The 16,240-nt window shown below is 46.0% G+C and overlaps 1 protein-coding gene across 1 annotated transcript; it reads left to right on the forward strand.

The window, feature by feature from the left end:
* Positions 1-513: 513 nt before the first annotated feature.
* On the forward strand, positions 514-15,705 carry SLC20A1 (solute carrier family 20 member 1). The gene is given in 14 exon segments (XM_043984073.1): positions 514-652; positions 1,082-1,690; positions 1,773-1,913; positions 2,048-2,132; positions 7,710-7,804; positions 9,438-9,457; positions 9,459-9,558; positions 11,123-11,368; positions 11,371-11,388; positions 11,733-11,776; positions 11,778-12,292; positions 12,394-12,579; positions 13,232-13,316; positions 14,577-15,705. Coding segments are annotated over 13 exon segments (2,040 nt in total). The 5' UTR covers positions 514-652; positions 1,082-1,347; the 3' UTR covers positions 14,739-15,705.
* Positions 15,706-16,240: the final 535 nt, after the last annotated feature.

The following is a 16,240-nucleotide window of genomic DNA, read 5'->3' on the forward strand; positions in this document are numbered from 1 at the left end:
CTTCGGATGCCCGGAACTCCGGCCTGACCTCAGTCCTGGGATCTGCGGGGCTGCCGGGGGAAGGAGAGAGAAGCGCTATTTGGGGGGGGGGGGGAGGGTGTCTCCAGCGGGGTATTTTCGACGAGAAAGGGGTAGCACGGGGCCTGGGGGTCGGCGTTCCGCCAGGAATACCCTAAACGGGGCCACGAAACTGGAAAGGTGATTCACCGGCCTCACGTGGGAAACACCGGGACCTAAAGGGGGCGGAGAATCGTCTCCAGACGGGGCGAGGCCCGCCTCTCGCGGGCCACCAATCGCGAGGCTCCATTAGATCATGCGGCTCTAGAGAGTCCCAGCGCTGGGAGGTGTGGGGCAGGGTAACGTCACCGGGGGGCGTGGGCCCTTCGAAGGAGGGCGGGACGAGGCGCGCTGGGGTCACGTGGGGGCGCCCGGCTGGTTATAAGAGGGGCCGCCGGCGGCGTGCGCCGGCTAGGTGATGGCTGACCGGGCGCCGCGTGGGGCTTTCGAGTAGCCGCTGCTGGCATCGACGCACCGCCGCTCGTTTCCGGTTCGGCCTGGGCTCTCGGGGTTTGAGGCGTAGGTTCTTTCCGCTTCGTGCCGGGGGTTCTGACTGGGGCCGTCCTCCCGCCGCCGCCGCCGCCGGTTCTCCTCGGTGAGTAGCGGTGCCGGGCCGGTGGGGTCGGGAAGGGGGGGAGGGGGTGGAGAGATCTGTGTCTCCGCCTAAGCCCCGATCTCCGCCGCTGCCCATCCCCCTCCGGGCGCTTTTGGCGGCCCTCCGCCCTGGGCGGCGCGCGCGGGAACCTGGGCTTCCTGGACCGGTCCGCGCGCTCTTTCTCTGTTTCTCGCGCTCTCCCGCCCCTCCCTCCTCCCGCCCCTCTCCCCAGCTCGCGCGCGCGCGCTTCTCACAACGGTCGCGAGGGAGGCGCGCGCGGGCCTCCCCTCCCCCTCCCCCGGGAGCGGCGCGCTTCCTGCCGCCGCCACGTGCCCGCGCCGCGGCCCCCGCCCCGGGGGTCCCCGCGCCGCCGCCGCGACCCCCTCCCCCCCAGAAGCTATGGCGCTATTGTCGGTTCTCCCCCCGCAGGATGCCCTCGAGCCCTCGCTGAGGTCCGCCATGGCGTCGCGCCCCCGCCTCGGAGCCCCTGGGAGCCCCCGGAGCCGGCTGCACCCCGAGATGCCCACGCCCCGCGTATAGCGGTAGCCCCGCGCCGCGGGTTCCAGTTTACAGTATTTAATTGTATGTAATATATATTATTTATTATAGCATCCTCATACCTCATTTACCCCGCCCCGCCCTCCAGGAGACCCCGAGCTAGGCACCCCCCCCCCCCACCGGGGCAAGCGGGAAGCATGGCTCCCACCCTGGAGCCCCTGGTGACGATGGCCACGCCGCCGGCCTCCACGGGGCCCATGGTCGAGTATCTGTGGATGCTGGTCCTGGGCTTCATCATCGCCTTTGTCCTCGCCTTCTCCGTGGGGGCCAACGACGTGGCCAACTCCTTTGGCACGGCCGTGGGCTCCGGGGTCGTGACCCTCCGGCAAGCCTGCGTCCTGGCCAGCATCTTCGAGACCGTGGGCTCCGTGCTGCTGGGGGCCAAAGTCAGCGAGACCATCCGCAAGGGCTTGATAGACGTGGAGATGTACAACTCCACGCAGGAGCTGCTCATGGCCGGCTCCGTCAGTGCCATGTTCGGTGAGTGCGGGGGCCACCGGCGGGGGTGGGGGTCCCCAGGGGGGGGGAGCGGGGCCTCATCCGGCCGCTCCCTGTGTTTCAGGGTCTGCCGTGTGGCAGCTGGTGGCTTCGTTTTTGAAGCTTCCCATTTCCGGTACCCACTGTATTGTTGGCGCGACCATTGGCTTCTCCCTCGTGGCCAAGGGGCAGGAAGGTGTCAAGTGGTCAGAGCTGCTGAAAATTGGTATGTGCTGGGCACCCGGTGCCAGGGTGGTGGCGGGGGTTAGCTGGAGGAGGAGGGCACTTGCTAGAATGTTGGGAAAGTGGAGCCTGTTGGATAATGCTCATCCCAGCGTGCCTCTTGTGCTCTCTCTCCAGTGTTATCTTGGTTCATCTCCCCACTTCTTTCTGGCATCATGTCTGCAATTCTGTTCTTCCTAGTTCGATCCTTTATCTCCAAAAGGTAAGTATCTTCCTTTATGTCACTGTGTATAAGGTTCACTCAGATGCTTCGACAAAATGGGCTTGACAGGTAGTCTTGTGGTCTAGGGCAATGGGATCTTTGTAATTTTTAAATAAGGCAGAATCTGATTGGAAACAGGCTTAAAAATCAGGAACCAGTGTGCCAAAAAAATAAAAAAGGCATTGCCGTTCTTCCCAGGGTTATTTGTTTCTTTAGCAGCATGCAAATTACCTTTTCTTTTTCCTTGTAAATAGTATTTTATTTTCTTCGAACTTCGTGTAAAGATTTTCAGCATTCATTTTTTATAAAATTTTGAGTTCAAAATTTTTTCACCCTCTCTCCCTCCCCAAGGCAGCAAGCAGTCTGTTATAGGTTATGCGTGCGTAATCATATAACATATTTCCACATTAGTCATGTTGCGAAAGAAGAAACAGAACAAAAGGGGGAAAACCATGGGGGAGAAAAACAAAATGAAAATTGTAAGACTCCATTAGTTATTTCTCTGAATGTGGATAACATTTTCCATCCTGAATATTTTGGAATTGTCCCGATTCATTGTATTGCTGAGAAGGGCTAAGTCAATCATAGTTGATCATCACACACAAATTACCTTTTTCCATAACTCACTAGTGGAAGTGTATTGTGGTCAGAGTATTATAGACATTCAATCTAATTCAACTCCCTCCTATGATAAATAAGGAAACTGAGTCTGAAAAGGGGCCAAATCATTAAGACCTTGTATTATGGGAAGGGGGAGGGTCTGAATTTGGGTTTTCTTTTTTTTTTCCTTTTTTTTTTTTTAATTTGGGTTTTCTAATTCCCAAGTCCAGTGTTACTGTTTTTACTTGAATGCACAGCTGTTTCAGTGCAGGGCAACCTCTCTCTCACACACACACACCCACACACACACACACACACACACACACACACACAGAGACACACACCCCTTGAGATTTGTTCAGTCTGGAACCCAGCTTCCAATGGAATTGGTTTCCTGTGGGGCTGATTATAAAGTCCAGTGCTGTTAAATCAGACCCCAAATAAACAGATGGTTGGGGGTGTGTGGTTGGCCCTGGTCTGCAGTTGCATTTCCTTGGTGAACAATGTTATCTTTCCAGAGTATTTTGTGCTCTGGAGTAAGGTCCTGAATCAGAAATTAGAGATGGGGAGAATAGCATCTATTAGGTCATCTAGTCACTTGGGAAGCAGTGCTGTGAATTGTTGTCTGGCCTAAAAGTAACTATAGGGAAAGATCTTGTGCCACTCTTCTGTGGAAACTTTGTAACTAGTAAAAGTGATTGTTGTCACTTGTTTCCCATACGAACCTTGACTGTCCTAAGTGTTCGCCTGCTGGTAACAAACAACTAGGGTAGCTTAGCAACTGGAAAACTAGCACATGCAGACTTGGCCTGGTGGCCAGCTTTCCTTAACTTGTTCCTGAAACATTGTGTGAATCCTGGGGTGCTGCTTCCATGGCTAGAGTAAAAGGGGATCTGGGAGGATTTTGTTGACTTTTCTTTGCTGGTACAATTTCCTCAATTGTATAAAATATGTTAATTTGTTAGAAAAGTACTAACTTTTCCCATCTGTTCCCACATTACGCTTTGTTTTAAAGGTATTCTGGACATCGTCTCAGCATTTGAGTTCTCTCTCCAAATGTAGAGACAGATTCCCTCCTATTTCACAGATAATAAGTATTGTCTGGTAATTGCTTTATTGGAACAGACTAAGCTTGTAGTTAGAGTCTATATCTAAGTTAGTGTGGAGTTGGATTCTGTAGTTGCTACTTCCCAGAATAGTCTTTAGTTAGGGGTTTTCAGTGGCTAAGAATTCTGGTGACTTTGGTTTTCAGTGTTGAGATATCCTGGGTGTAAGTTTCTTGTTCATTTGAAATTTGGCGTTAGTCATTTCTCATTTCTCCGAGCCCTTTTCAGAGTACCTTCAGAAAGGGGAAGCTTGTTGGATTACAGGTTACTTCAATGGCCATTTGGAGATATATATACAGTGAGGTAGCCCTTTCTAACATCGCGGGGTCATAGGAACCTTTGCCAGCTGTGTCAATTGCTGCTCTTGGACAATCAAGCTCTGTCCTCTGTCTTGGTCAGGTAGCAGGCATGATGGGAAACTCCTCATCAGTATTATGGTGAAGCTTGAGAGTATGGCTTAAGGATCTCTCCCTCCCCTTCCCAGCTCAACAACCCAAGTTAGTTGTTAATGGTAGCAGCTGGGGTTACTTAAGTGTCAGAGGCCATGTCTGTAGAGAAGTATATTCAAAAACATGATTCTGAATATTAGGAAAATAATAAATAGCCTTGGCATTCTCTGTGTATGAGACAGGAAAGTGCAACCTTGTGTTTTACCCATATTTTGTAGCTAATCTGAGGGATGACTGTTCTCTTTGAATAATACTTGATGGCTTAAAGTTGAGACCTCAGAACAGTCTTGGGTTAATTAGGATTTCCAGTGATAGAAATTCTGGCTCTTTGTCTTTGGCACACCTAAGCTTGCTTAGAGGAGTAAAACCTGCTTGTGCCTCTTGGATGCCATTGTACCCATGTATTGGACCCCTAGGGACCCTTAAGATATTTAATTTTGTTTTGCTTTGGGAGCACAAGTTTCTGTTCATCTGACTAGTTTCAGAGCCTCTTTGGATGCTGTGGAGTTTACATCAGGCAGCCAGCTTAAGTAGTTTGCAGATTGTTTTCTACTTGGTAAGAGGCTTAAAGTTAGGCTTAATTCAAGCCTCAGCAAACATTTGAATGCCTACTATGCCTAGAGTAATGTGTTAAGTAAGCAGCTAGAAGCATGCTTCAGTAGTAGTTCAAGGGCAGTTGGGTTGTAGAAGAGACTTTTTTTACATTGTGCCTTTTTCTTTGGAATCTTCCCCCCCAGAGTAATCAGAGTGACCGTGATATGTACTATAGCTTTAGAAGTGCTTGGTTTTAATGCTATGCTAAACGCTGTGCATGGAGAACAGTACACCCCAAGAGCAGGGTTGTTGACTATTTTGTGTGTCATGGACACCTGGCAGTCTGAAGTCTAGCAATCTCTTCTCAGAAAATGGTTTTTAATGCATAAGATGAGATACAAAGCAAACCTATTAAATTGAAATAAGATGTCATTTTTTTCCCCCATTCAAGCTGATGGGCTTCTTTTGGGTGCCTAGACCCAGATTACCCTTGTTAGGGGAGCTTTCTTTTTCTTGTCTGGATATGTTTGGCAGTGTGAACAGAAGTAGTGAGTTGGCTGCTGCTGCCGCCGTCACAGCTTCCATCTGCCCAGTGGCAGTGTGACTTCCACACAGATCTTCCATGGCCTGGGAAAGGTTGGGAGGTGGAAGGAACCTTTTAGCACCATACTCTTGTGAGGAAGAGGAGAAACATTGCTCAGGGTTTGATTAAGAAGCTTGTGAGCTAGAGAAGCCATTTATTTTTCATCTCTGCTTGTTTGACTTTCCTTGCTCATTTGATGAAAAACTCAAGGTTATTGAAGCTTTGTAGAATTTGTAAAAGAAAGTAAGCTTGTGTTTTTCAGGGTTGAGTAAGTTAGGAATTCTCTTCATAAAATGATGCTCCTGATAACACAGGAAAATAGAACGAAACTGGAGACCTGGGTCCCCTGACTGAGGCTAGAGTCTGTTATACTACAACCCCCACGAAAGCTCAGGTTGTTTGCATTTGTGCCAGCTCTTTTGGGGAAAGATTGGCATAGATGAATCACATGAATTATCTGGTAGGACATGCTTATCCTGAGACAACTCAGTTTTTATTGATGTTTGGAATATAGCCGCCACTGCTGTTTGTGCTTCTGCCCAGAGAATCTGCCTCTAAACAGGGTTGCTTCTGGGATTATTAACCTTCTCATACTGGTCTCTCTTACATACCATATATATCAGCTATTTTGAGCTGTTGTACTGCATATAGCATGTGGATCTCAAGGTACAAGTCCTATTTAATAATGGAAAATGAAACTTCCTGTTCCCGGCACACAATCTAGAATAGGACTGGGGAAAGGCTCTGATTTTTCTCTTTAGTTGTGTCCTGTTAGCCACATTTCTATAGACCTCAAATTTCAAATGAATGTTTTGAAGTTAATCCTTTTTGAAGGGGTAAAGAAAAATTGGGTTCAGTAGTTCAGATCTGCTACCCTATGTCACCTTTCCACATAGGTAGCACAGAGTTGACCCTGTCTTACTTGTTGTCAGACATCACATCAGAAACCCAGCTCAGATATCTAGGAATTAAAAAGCCAAGAAAGGTATATATAAAATTACCATTTGAAATACTTTTACTAATATAATTTACTTCCCAGCTAGCAACTTTTGATTCTAGTCATCCCTGAGGCTCACCTAGTAAAAATCAATAAAAGAGTATCAATCCTGGAATAATGCACAATTTTTGGGGATATTATAGGCCACTTCATGTCTCTGGCAGATATAGAGCAAACAGGAACTGGGGAGAAACTCTTTTGAAGGACTTCCCTTAATAGTGGTTTTTTGCTGCTTCTGATGCGTCTGAGAACCTTTCACAAAAGCAGGGGACATTCAGATGTTGTGCAAAGGATGCTGCCATTTTTGGCAGATGGAGTTTCTAGTCTGAAGTTCGAGACATTTTGAAGTACTTTTTCACCAGTCACAAGTTCACAACGTGTTTTGGGTCCAGTGGCATGAACTCAGCTGGCTGTTAAGTGTTTATTATTTTATTGGGATAAAATCTTGAGTCATTAAACAAAATATCAAATAAAGGTCCCCTTTATGAATCTGATGCAATGGTTCCTATAGATAATTTGGCACAGTCTTCCTATTGCATAATGTATTTAAAGTCATTTTGGCGAAGGAAATAATAGGTAGCAAAAATGAAAATGGCATATCTACTTTCCCCAGTTCTAGAGCAAGCTTCTGAATTTACTATTTTTTCTTTTTGAAAGTCTTTCATCTTGATCCCTGACCCAGCGCTATTCAGGCTGGGGGAAATGGCTTTGTTGAAATCAAGAGAATGCTAGGGAGTAATCACTGGGTGCATCATACTTCTACCTCACTTAGCAAATTTTTTATATGTCCTAGAGCTTATATTAAGCTAGAAACTAATGTCTCTGCTTACACAATGCCACACAAATGACCTAGCAATCATTGTAGCATGGAATGTGTTAAAACTGTTAAGGAAAGAAACTGTAGACAAACCACATTTCTCATTAAGTAGGTTCCTTTTTTTCCTTTGTATGTCCCTAGTAAGTAGAGGCATTGGCTAAAAAGCACCTGCCAGTTCCAAGTTCTGCCCTGCTCTTTTTTCTTTAATGTGTGAGAATGAGAAGTGGAAATTGATGTTCAAACTCCTTCAGTCTTGTAACTTGGTCAGATCTTCAGAGTGGGTTAAGTGAATAGCCCACAGACACACTTAAGTCAGAGGAAGTCTTGAACCCAGGTCTTCTGAAGTTTCTCTCCACAATGCCCTATCTTTATCATATTTGGCTAGGTCAAATAGTGCCTATTAAATGTTCAGCCTCGCTCTCAGGATGAACAGTTTATGAGTGGGCCTTGACTTCCATGGGCTACTTAACCTTGAAATTTGTCTTTCAGAGTGATCCAGTTCCTAATGGCTTGCGAGCCCTGCCAGTTTTCTATGCCTGCACAATTGGAATTAACCTCTTCTCCATCATGTACACTGGAGCACCTTGTAAGTTCAGATGAAAATATTTAAATGTGAAATTTGAACTTGGTTACAAACCTTGCATTAAATGCCCAATTTACCCCTTTTTGCTTTACAGGGCTGAAATCTCCTAGAAGGTGGCTGGCCTGTGCCCATTACAGAAGGCTGCAGGCTAGTGTACGCTGAGTTAACCTAGATAGTTTCCCAACCAGAGACGCTGCTCAGATTCTAAATCACTCCAGACCTTTCCTCTTTAGTCTTCACAGGAACCACCGATATAGGAGATGATCTTCTCCCTCCCTTTCTTCTCCTACCTATACTTAAAGTACTGGAATTGATCAGGACCCTGGCTACTTACTGAAGAAACCCTTAGCCTTATTCACCTTGGATAATCAGTCTTAAGACTTGGGGTGTTGGATTTTCCCATTTCGACCTCAAGTGGAATTCAGTTACCTTGGTTCTGTTCCCTAAATTTTAAATCACTCCCCTGAATCTACTTGACTGAGAAGAGTTGGGATCTTTGACAGCTGGTGTGAGTGCACTTGGAAGAGGAATTCATGCAGCTGAGAGGAAAACTATTGTGAGACTGCAAAGATTGGAATGTTGGCTATTTTGTTTTGGATGAGGCAGAGGATGAAGCTGGAATGCCTAACTTAGACTCCCCTGAAACAGACCGAAGGGGGTCCATATTGGGTTAAACTGCCCTATAGTGAGATAGGAAGAGAGGACATTTACAAATCAGTTTTGCTAAATTCATGGATCCAATTAAAAGATCTTAAAATAACACAGCCTTGAACAAAAATGTGAGGACCATGGGCATCCTTTAGAGTGATTTCTTGTTTCAAATCACTGCCTGAATTTTTTGGGGAGGGGGGGTGGGATCTTTTTCATGGATAGATTTGGTCACCAATTTTTACAATACCAGTGTTACTGTGTATCACGGTAAAAAAAAAAATTGCTATTAAGTAGCAGAGACGGTTAAGACTAGTAGAAGAAAAGTGGAGGTAGTCCAATCCAACCACTTATTTTCTAGATAAAGAAACTGAAGAATGGGGGGGGGGGTGATTCACCTACAGTCACATTGAATTAAGCAGAACGTAGGGCTTAGGGGATAGCGCTTAGAATTTGAACCAAGATGGGGACTTGGGAAGATATTACTGAGATTTGGGGCTTAGACAAAAACCACCCAAGAAAATCACAAAAAATACGTAATTGATGGACCACCATCTTGTTTGCTTTTTTTTTAATCAGAAAATTCAGATTAACCTGGCAGTTATTAGATGATGAAACTTGCCTTTTGAGGAGACAGAGCAGAAAGGTAGAATTGCAGGATGTCGTGGCTTCTCAGTCGTTTTGATCTCAATATTGCCAGCACCATCTTTAACTGCCCTCTCCTATCCCTTCCCTGCTAGCTGCAGGTCATCCACATTCTTGCGGTCCTTAAATCTCTTGCAAAGAGGGGAAAGGAAGAACCAGATTCCATTTGTTAGTGTTTCCTTAGGTTTTAAAGACTCGAATTGTCTTTTTTCCAGAGGTCAGTTCACTTGTCTGTCACTAGCAAGAAATTCCATACTGACCCTAGGCCGACCCGTGACGGTTTCCCGGTGTTGCCGGGGGGCTGTTGCCCTGGGGTTTTCAAGATCCCTTATTTATCTCCTAGTGCTGGGCTTGACAAACCTTCCCTCTGTGGGGTACCATCCTCATCTCGGTGGGATGTGCTGTTTTCTGTGCCCTTATCGTCTGGTTCCTTGTCTGTCCCAGGATGAAGAGAAAAATTGAACGTAAGTAATCTGACACAAAGTGAAAAACTGTACCTGTTTGGACTTGTATTTTAAAATAGTTTGAGATCCAGTGCCAGGCCAGATGTTTCTTTGTGTTTTGGAGAGCTTTCTGTAGTTGTTTTTACATGAATTCAGAATTCTGAATGGTTTATAGGAAATTCCTTAGTGACATTTTCTTATAAATAAGGTTTAGTGTTTAATGGACAGAAGGACTGAAAGGGAGTCCAGGAGATGTAGTTGGAACCTTTTAATAACTGCCAGTGATATAGGACTGGTTCCATCCAAAGAAATGAAATGGCATAAACACTATTAGAAAGTAAGGGATAAGGTAATTTAGTAGCAAACTTTTTGTAATAATTAGGTACTGTGCCTTGCAGGCTTGAGCATGCGTAACTAAGCATCTTGTGATGTTTGTTTTTATTTAAGTGACAGTTTACCCTTGGAGATACCCACAAACCCCAGCCCCAGATTGGAGGCACACATCTTTGAGCATGAATTTTATGTGCCATATGAAGGCCTACATTGTCTTGGAGAAGGGATGACACCATTTTTAAATTGTTCAACTAAATAATTATATGACTGGCCTCTTTAAGCTTTCGGTAGTTTTGAGTACTTGGTGTTCTTTGCCAAGTGGTTGAGGTTTTACCTTTACCTTTGTCAGCTACAGAATTTAAGCTGTTGGGTTTTCAGAGTAGTTTATTCCTCTCTAGAAAGTCCATGACGCAGACTGCAGTAGTATGAGCACTGCGTCACTGCTGCTGCAGACCTGAGGAAGCCCAGGGGGAGGGTAGGCTCTCCTCTCAGCTAGAGTCTGGCTGGCTGAGCCAGCCTGGCCAGGCCTGGGGAGCAGCGCTGAGAGCTTCACTTAGTCTTACACCTAACGTGCTATGTGATAGTGTTAGTAGTCTGGCCACTGTAGCTGAAAGGATTTTCAGCTTTACCACATGGATGTTCAAGAACATAAGAAAGTAGTCGTAGCCGTAGTATCCAAATGAGAATAGGAACTTTGGTCCTTTTTGTTCAATCTCATTTTAAAGATGAAGAAACTGAATTTAATAGAATAATTGGTCCCCCTGTGTTAGTACCTTGTTATGGCTCTTGTTGGAATAAAGCTAGTGGTTGGTAGTAGTTTATTTTCTTGAGCTTCCTTCCCCCCCCCCCCCCCGCTTTTCTGGATTTATCTGAGACAGAAAAGCATCACTCCCCTATGAAAGCACTGAATGAAAGGTGGGCTTCTTGGGGGAAGCTAGGTGGTAAAGTGGAGAAAGCACTGGCCCGGAATTTAGGAGGACCTGAGTTCAAAGGTGGCCTCAGACACTCAACACTTATTAGCTGTGTGACTCTGGGTAAGTCACTTAACCCTCATTGCCCTGCAAAAAAAAAAAAAAAAAGAGAAAGAAATAAAGTAAGGACAGGAGCCATCTTGTTTTGTTTTTTTTTAAAGGTGGGCTTCTTGAACAACAATATGAAAACCTATTCATAATTGGAAGAGGGTGGACAAAGCAAAATATTTATTAGAGTGGGAAGTTGATGTGCTTTAAAATGATCTTTTTTGTTCCTGTAGGAGAGATCAAATCCAGTCCTTCTGAGAGCCCTTAATGGAGGAAAAAGAGTAGCTTGAAAGAAGATCCCGAGGAAGCTAAGCTGTCTCATGGTGATGCTGAAAATAGGACCCCTGTTTCTGATGTGGGAGCTGCTACTGTACCACTACGAGCTGCAGTGGAGGAGAGAACTGTCTCCTTCAAGCTGGGAGATCTGGAGGAAGCCCCAGAGCGAGAGAGGCTTCCTAGTGTAGACATGAAAGAAACCAATATGACAGTGCAATAAATGGTTAGTTTTGTGGTTTCAAAGCAGCTGGGGGGCAGCTAGGTGGTGCAGTGGATAGAGCACTGGCCCTGGAGTCAGGAGGACCCGAGTTCAAATCCGGCCTCAGACACTTACTAGCTGTGTGACCCTGGGCAAGTCAGTTAACCCCAATTGCCTCCCTAAAAAAAAATTTTTTTTAAAAAGCAGCTAGGGTTTTTTTTGGGGGGGGGCCAGGGTTGGGGCTTATGTGTTATACATTATTTTAGGTACCTAGAAAAGCTTTTACAACTTTAAAATGGGAAGGGGGGGTGGTAATAGGGAAGCGTGCGTGCGTGTGTGTGTACACATATTCCTTCCTTCCTCTTTAGGCACAGTGCAGTTGCCCAATGGGAACCTGGTCCAGTTCAATCAAAACAGTCAGCAACCAGATGAATTCCACTGGCCACTATCAGTATCATACTGTGCATAAAGATTCTGGCTTGTACAAAGAATTACTGCATAAGCTGCATCTTGCCAAGGTGGGTGACTGCATGGGGGACTCCAGTGACAAACCCCTGAGGCGTAACAACAGCTACACATCCTATACCATGGCCATCTGCGGCATGCCTTTGGATTCATTCCGTGCCAAAGAAGGAGAGCCAAAGGGGAGGAGATGGAAAAGCTGACCGGGGCCTGCCTCTGACTCCAAGAAGAGGGTCCGAATGGATAGCTACACCAGCTACTGCAACGCCGTGTCTGACATCCACTCGGTGTCCGATGTGGACGTGAGCATCCAGGATGAGCGGGGCCTTGGAGACAGGAAGGGAAGTGGGGGCTCCTTGGAGGAGTGGCGGGACCAGGACAAGCCAGAGATCTCCCTGCTCTTCCAGTTCTTGCAGATCCTCACGGCCTGCTTTGGCTCTTTTGCCCATGGTGGTAACGATGTAAGGTAGTTGGCTATTAGTCTACTGAGCATAAAGACGTGTGAGAAAGAAAGGGAAGATTGACCATTGCAATCTTGACATGTTTTGTTCTCTGTTTATCTTCCAGCAATGCCATTGGACCTCTGGTTGCTCTGTATTTAGTCTATGAAACTGCAGATGTTTCTTCAAAAGTAGCGACCCCAATTTGGCTTCTGTTGTATGGCGGTGTTGGTATATGTATTGGGTCTCTGGGTCTGGGGAAGGGAGTTATTCAAACCATGGGGAAAGATCTCACACCAATCACACCTTCTAGGTAAGAAACCAATGGGTGGTTATAAGACCAGTTATCTTCTAGAGGTATTGAATTTATATAGTGTTTTATTATATTTAAAGTCATTTTTAGTAGCATATTTCAGTATGAATTCCTATTGAGTAGGGTTAAATTTCTAGTATAAAGGCTCTGATAATACTTGGGATAATCTTAGTGAGCAAGTCAGCTCTACTGACCAGGTGGCCAAATAACTGTCCTACAAGTACACCAAGATGTGAGACTTAAGCCAAGAGTACATGATGTTGAGCTTGGACAGCTCTGTGTTCACTTGGATTTTGTTTGTTCTTACCTGGGAGCTGGAACAGAGGCATTTGCCAGACATTTTGAAAAGCAGTTTGCAGCAGCATCCAGTTCCTGGTAGAATTTAAAACACCCTTTAGACACATGCTGGAATAAAAGGTTCTCCTTCTGTTGAGGGAGAATAGTGAGGTCATTGTTTTCTGTTAGGTTTCTATGTGCAAATTTGGATTGTAACAAAGGAAGCCTACTTTGCCTGAGAAGGCTTAGCTTGTTATCTGATAGGACCTTCTTTCAGTTCAGAGCTGGGTAGCTTAAACTGGTAATTGGAGAGGAAATCTAGACCTGGGTTTGGGTCACTAGGCTCTTTTGACAGGCAATCATTTTGTGTCAACAGTGGCTTCAGTATTGAACTGGCATCAGCCCTCACGGTAGTAATTGCGTCAAATGTTGGCCTTCCCATCAGCACGACTCACTGTAAGGTACGTGTGGTGCTATTTAAGCTTCAGCTCATAGTCTAAGTACTTAAAATGGAATCATCCACCCTGGCTTCAGATCATTTGCAGTTTAAACTAATGAAAGAATCCTAGGATGGTGGTGCTTTGGCTGTCAATTCTTGACTCACCCTTTCTTTCTGGTGGGTTTGTGCTGGAATCTGAGTTGGCCTGAGGTCACAAATTAAAAGGATCCAGGTCATCATAGGAAGAGCCCGTACTTTGTGTCGTGTTTTAGTGTCCTCAAGAGCACTGGCCATAGACTTTCTGGTAGTAGATGCTGTTGTCCGTTCCCATTTTGCAATTAAGGAAACCAAGGCTTCGGGTGGTTTTAAAAGTCTAAGCACAGGGGCAACTGGGTGGTGCAGTGGATAGAGCACCGGCCCTGGATTCAGGAGGACCTGGGTTCAAATCTGGCTTCAGACGCTTAACACTTACTAGCTATGTGACCCTGGGCAAGTCACTTAACCCCAATTGCCGGCCCCCCCCCCCCCACACAGTCCAAGCACATATCAAGGTGTGATGACTGACCTGGCACAAGAGAGTTGGGCTGCTTAACTAAGTGTCTTTGGGCAAGTTAGTTCCCCTCTAGACTTCCCTTTCCCCAACCTGTGGAAGGAGGTTCTCACTCCCCAGCACTGTTCCAAGAGACAGATTAATATTCTCCTAATCGCTTTGTCTCTGGGATGTTAGGCTTCTGACAAACTCAGAGTGAAACAAACACAGAAGAGAGACCTTCGAGGTTGTCATGCCATCCAGTCCCCCCTTCATGGTATGGGAAGGAGTAAGATGTGCCCAAGGTTCTCAGTGAGTGGGGTGGGGGGGGGAGGGCGCTATCGTGGTCATGCCACGCTGCATGGTCTCTGGGGCAGCGTATGCTCTGATCGCCTGTTTTCTGAATGCTTAATTAGAAAGGGACCTTGGTGCCCATTTACTCCTTTGGTTTTCAGATGAGGAATCTGAGGTCCCGAGGATAAATCACCCAGGTAGTGTCTGGCAGGATTTTAGTACAGGCCTAGGCCCCATGACTTCCAGTCCTGCCAGTTCTCTTTCCACTGCGCCCTTCAAGGTGCACAGATGACAACAACATTGGATCCTGACAAACAGTGGGGGTTAGTGATGGAGAGAGGACCTGACTGCCTGGGTTAAGGTGTTAAGCCGCTCAGCTGGCAGGGCCCTACTGTTTTAGACAGTCAGGGGTTCTGGGAAAGAAAATTTGTCAGGAACTCAAGTTGTGGGTTTTTGCAGGTGGGCTCCGTTGTTTCTGTTGGCTGGCTTCGCTCTAAGAAAGCTGTGGACTGGAGACTCTTCCGAAACATCTTCATGGCCTGGTTTGTTACTGTGCCGATTTCGGGAGTGATCAGTGCTGCTATCATGGCCCTCTTCAAATTTGCCATTCTCAGAGTGTGAAGCCATTCGGGATCAAGTTCCTACCACTGCTTGGGACCACACTTACACATTCCTGCTCCCTGAAGAGTGACTAACAGTGTTGCAGAGGACTCCTTGAAAAGAAGTCTTTTTAAAGTTGGGGGGGCAGTGGGAGGGAAGTGTCACTTGTGCTATAATTGCTTTTGTGCTAAATACGACATCTCAAAATTAGCTACGTAAAATAGCCAGGTTCCCACTGATTCTCATTAAGGTCCCTTTCCTTCTGGGCTGTGAATCACTGTACATATTTCTCTACTTTTATATCAGGCTTCAATTCCATTATGTTTTGATGTTGGTTGTCATTGACGATAATCCCTTGTCATTTTGAGGACCATTCAGAGCCAGCTGATGTATGTATCAAACAAAACAGTGATGGTGTGATCTGCTCTGTTAGGTTCACCAGTTGTGAATGGGAGCCTCCCTTAAGTATTTTTAAATGGAAAATTCCCTGAGGAGATTTTGCAGAATAGTAATTTGTATTCTGCATTAGCCCTAAAGTAGTGGCAGGTTCCATGGTATATATGGGAACCACTTCCTTAACTGGAGGAATGTTCATGGGTTCAGGGAACATGAAGTGGTCTGCTTCATTTTTAAAAGTTTCACTAACTTTGATTTCTGAGGGGCAGGAGAGAGCCTTCACAATTTCTCTTGAGGCAAACTTATCACTTCTTGAACCTGTTCTAAGTACTTTATTGGTGTCAAAGTTGGGGAAACACTGAAAAAAAGTATTTCTGGTTTTGCGTTGAGTGGTGTATGTAATTATATATCCCTTTTCCAGCACCTACTGTCTCAAAAACCACCTCCTCTCGTTAACCTTTGTTCGACCTACAGTGTAAGATGGATGAATGGGGTTGAATATGAATGACACACCAGTTAAATGGGACATACTACAGCAGTCCATGCTCATCTGTCTACCTCTAAATAAAAATGCCTATGATTTTTCTAGAAAGTTGCTTCTGTCTGGCTAAATCACTTTTCATTAATGGGGATTGTTCTCCGTCTCTGCGTGAACATGGCATACATTGAGTGGGTCTGCTCACCCCATAGTCTTGTCCTGAGCACTTGTCTGTCTGATGACATCTTTGGCCAGCGTGGCTCAAGCCCTGGCAGGCAGAACCTACTGTGGGGGGGGGGGGCATGCTGGGCCTTGCTCCCAGGTGCCTGATGAACCTGTGATCAGGAGGGGGATGGGGGGGTGGTTCTCCACTGCCTGGAGGACTCGGATTTGACCTCTGGACCAGTGTTGTTTGTTTTTGATCCTGCTCTGGCTCTGGAAGTAGGGTGTACAGTTTGAATTGTTTGTAGAGGTAACTTCTCATACCCTTTCTGGGGGCTCTGGCTTATTTTTTGTTAGGGAACTGGCAGGAGAAAGGCTGCTTCCATCTTCAGCAATGGGTTGCTGTTTGTTTGTTTTTAAGGCATTAGTGGCAAGATTATAGATGTCACTTTAGAAGGCAGAGTGAATAGTCGGTCTCTCCTCTGCC

The sequence above is a fragment of the Dromiciops gliroides genome, chromosome 2, assembly GCF_019393635.1.
Source record: "Dromiciops gliroides isolate mDroGli1 chromosome 2, mDroGli1.pri, whole genome shotgun sequence".
NCBI classification, from domain to species: Eukaryota; Metazoa; Chordata; class Mammalia; order Microbiotheria; family Microbiotheriidae; genus Dromiciops; species Dromiciops gliroides.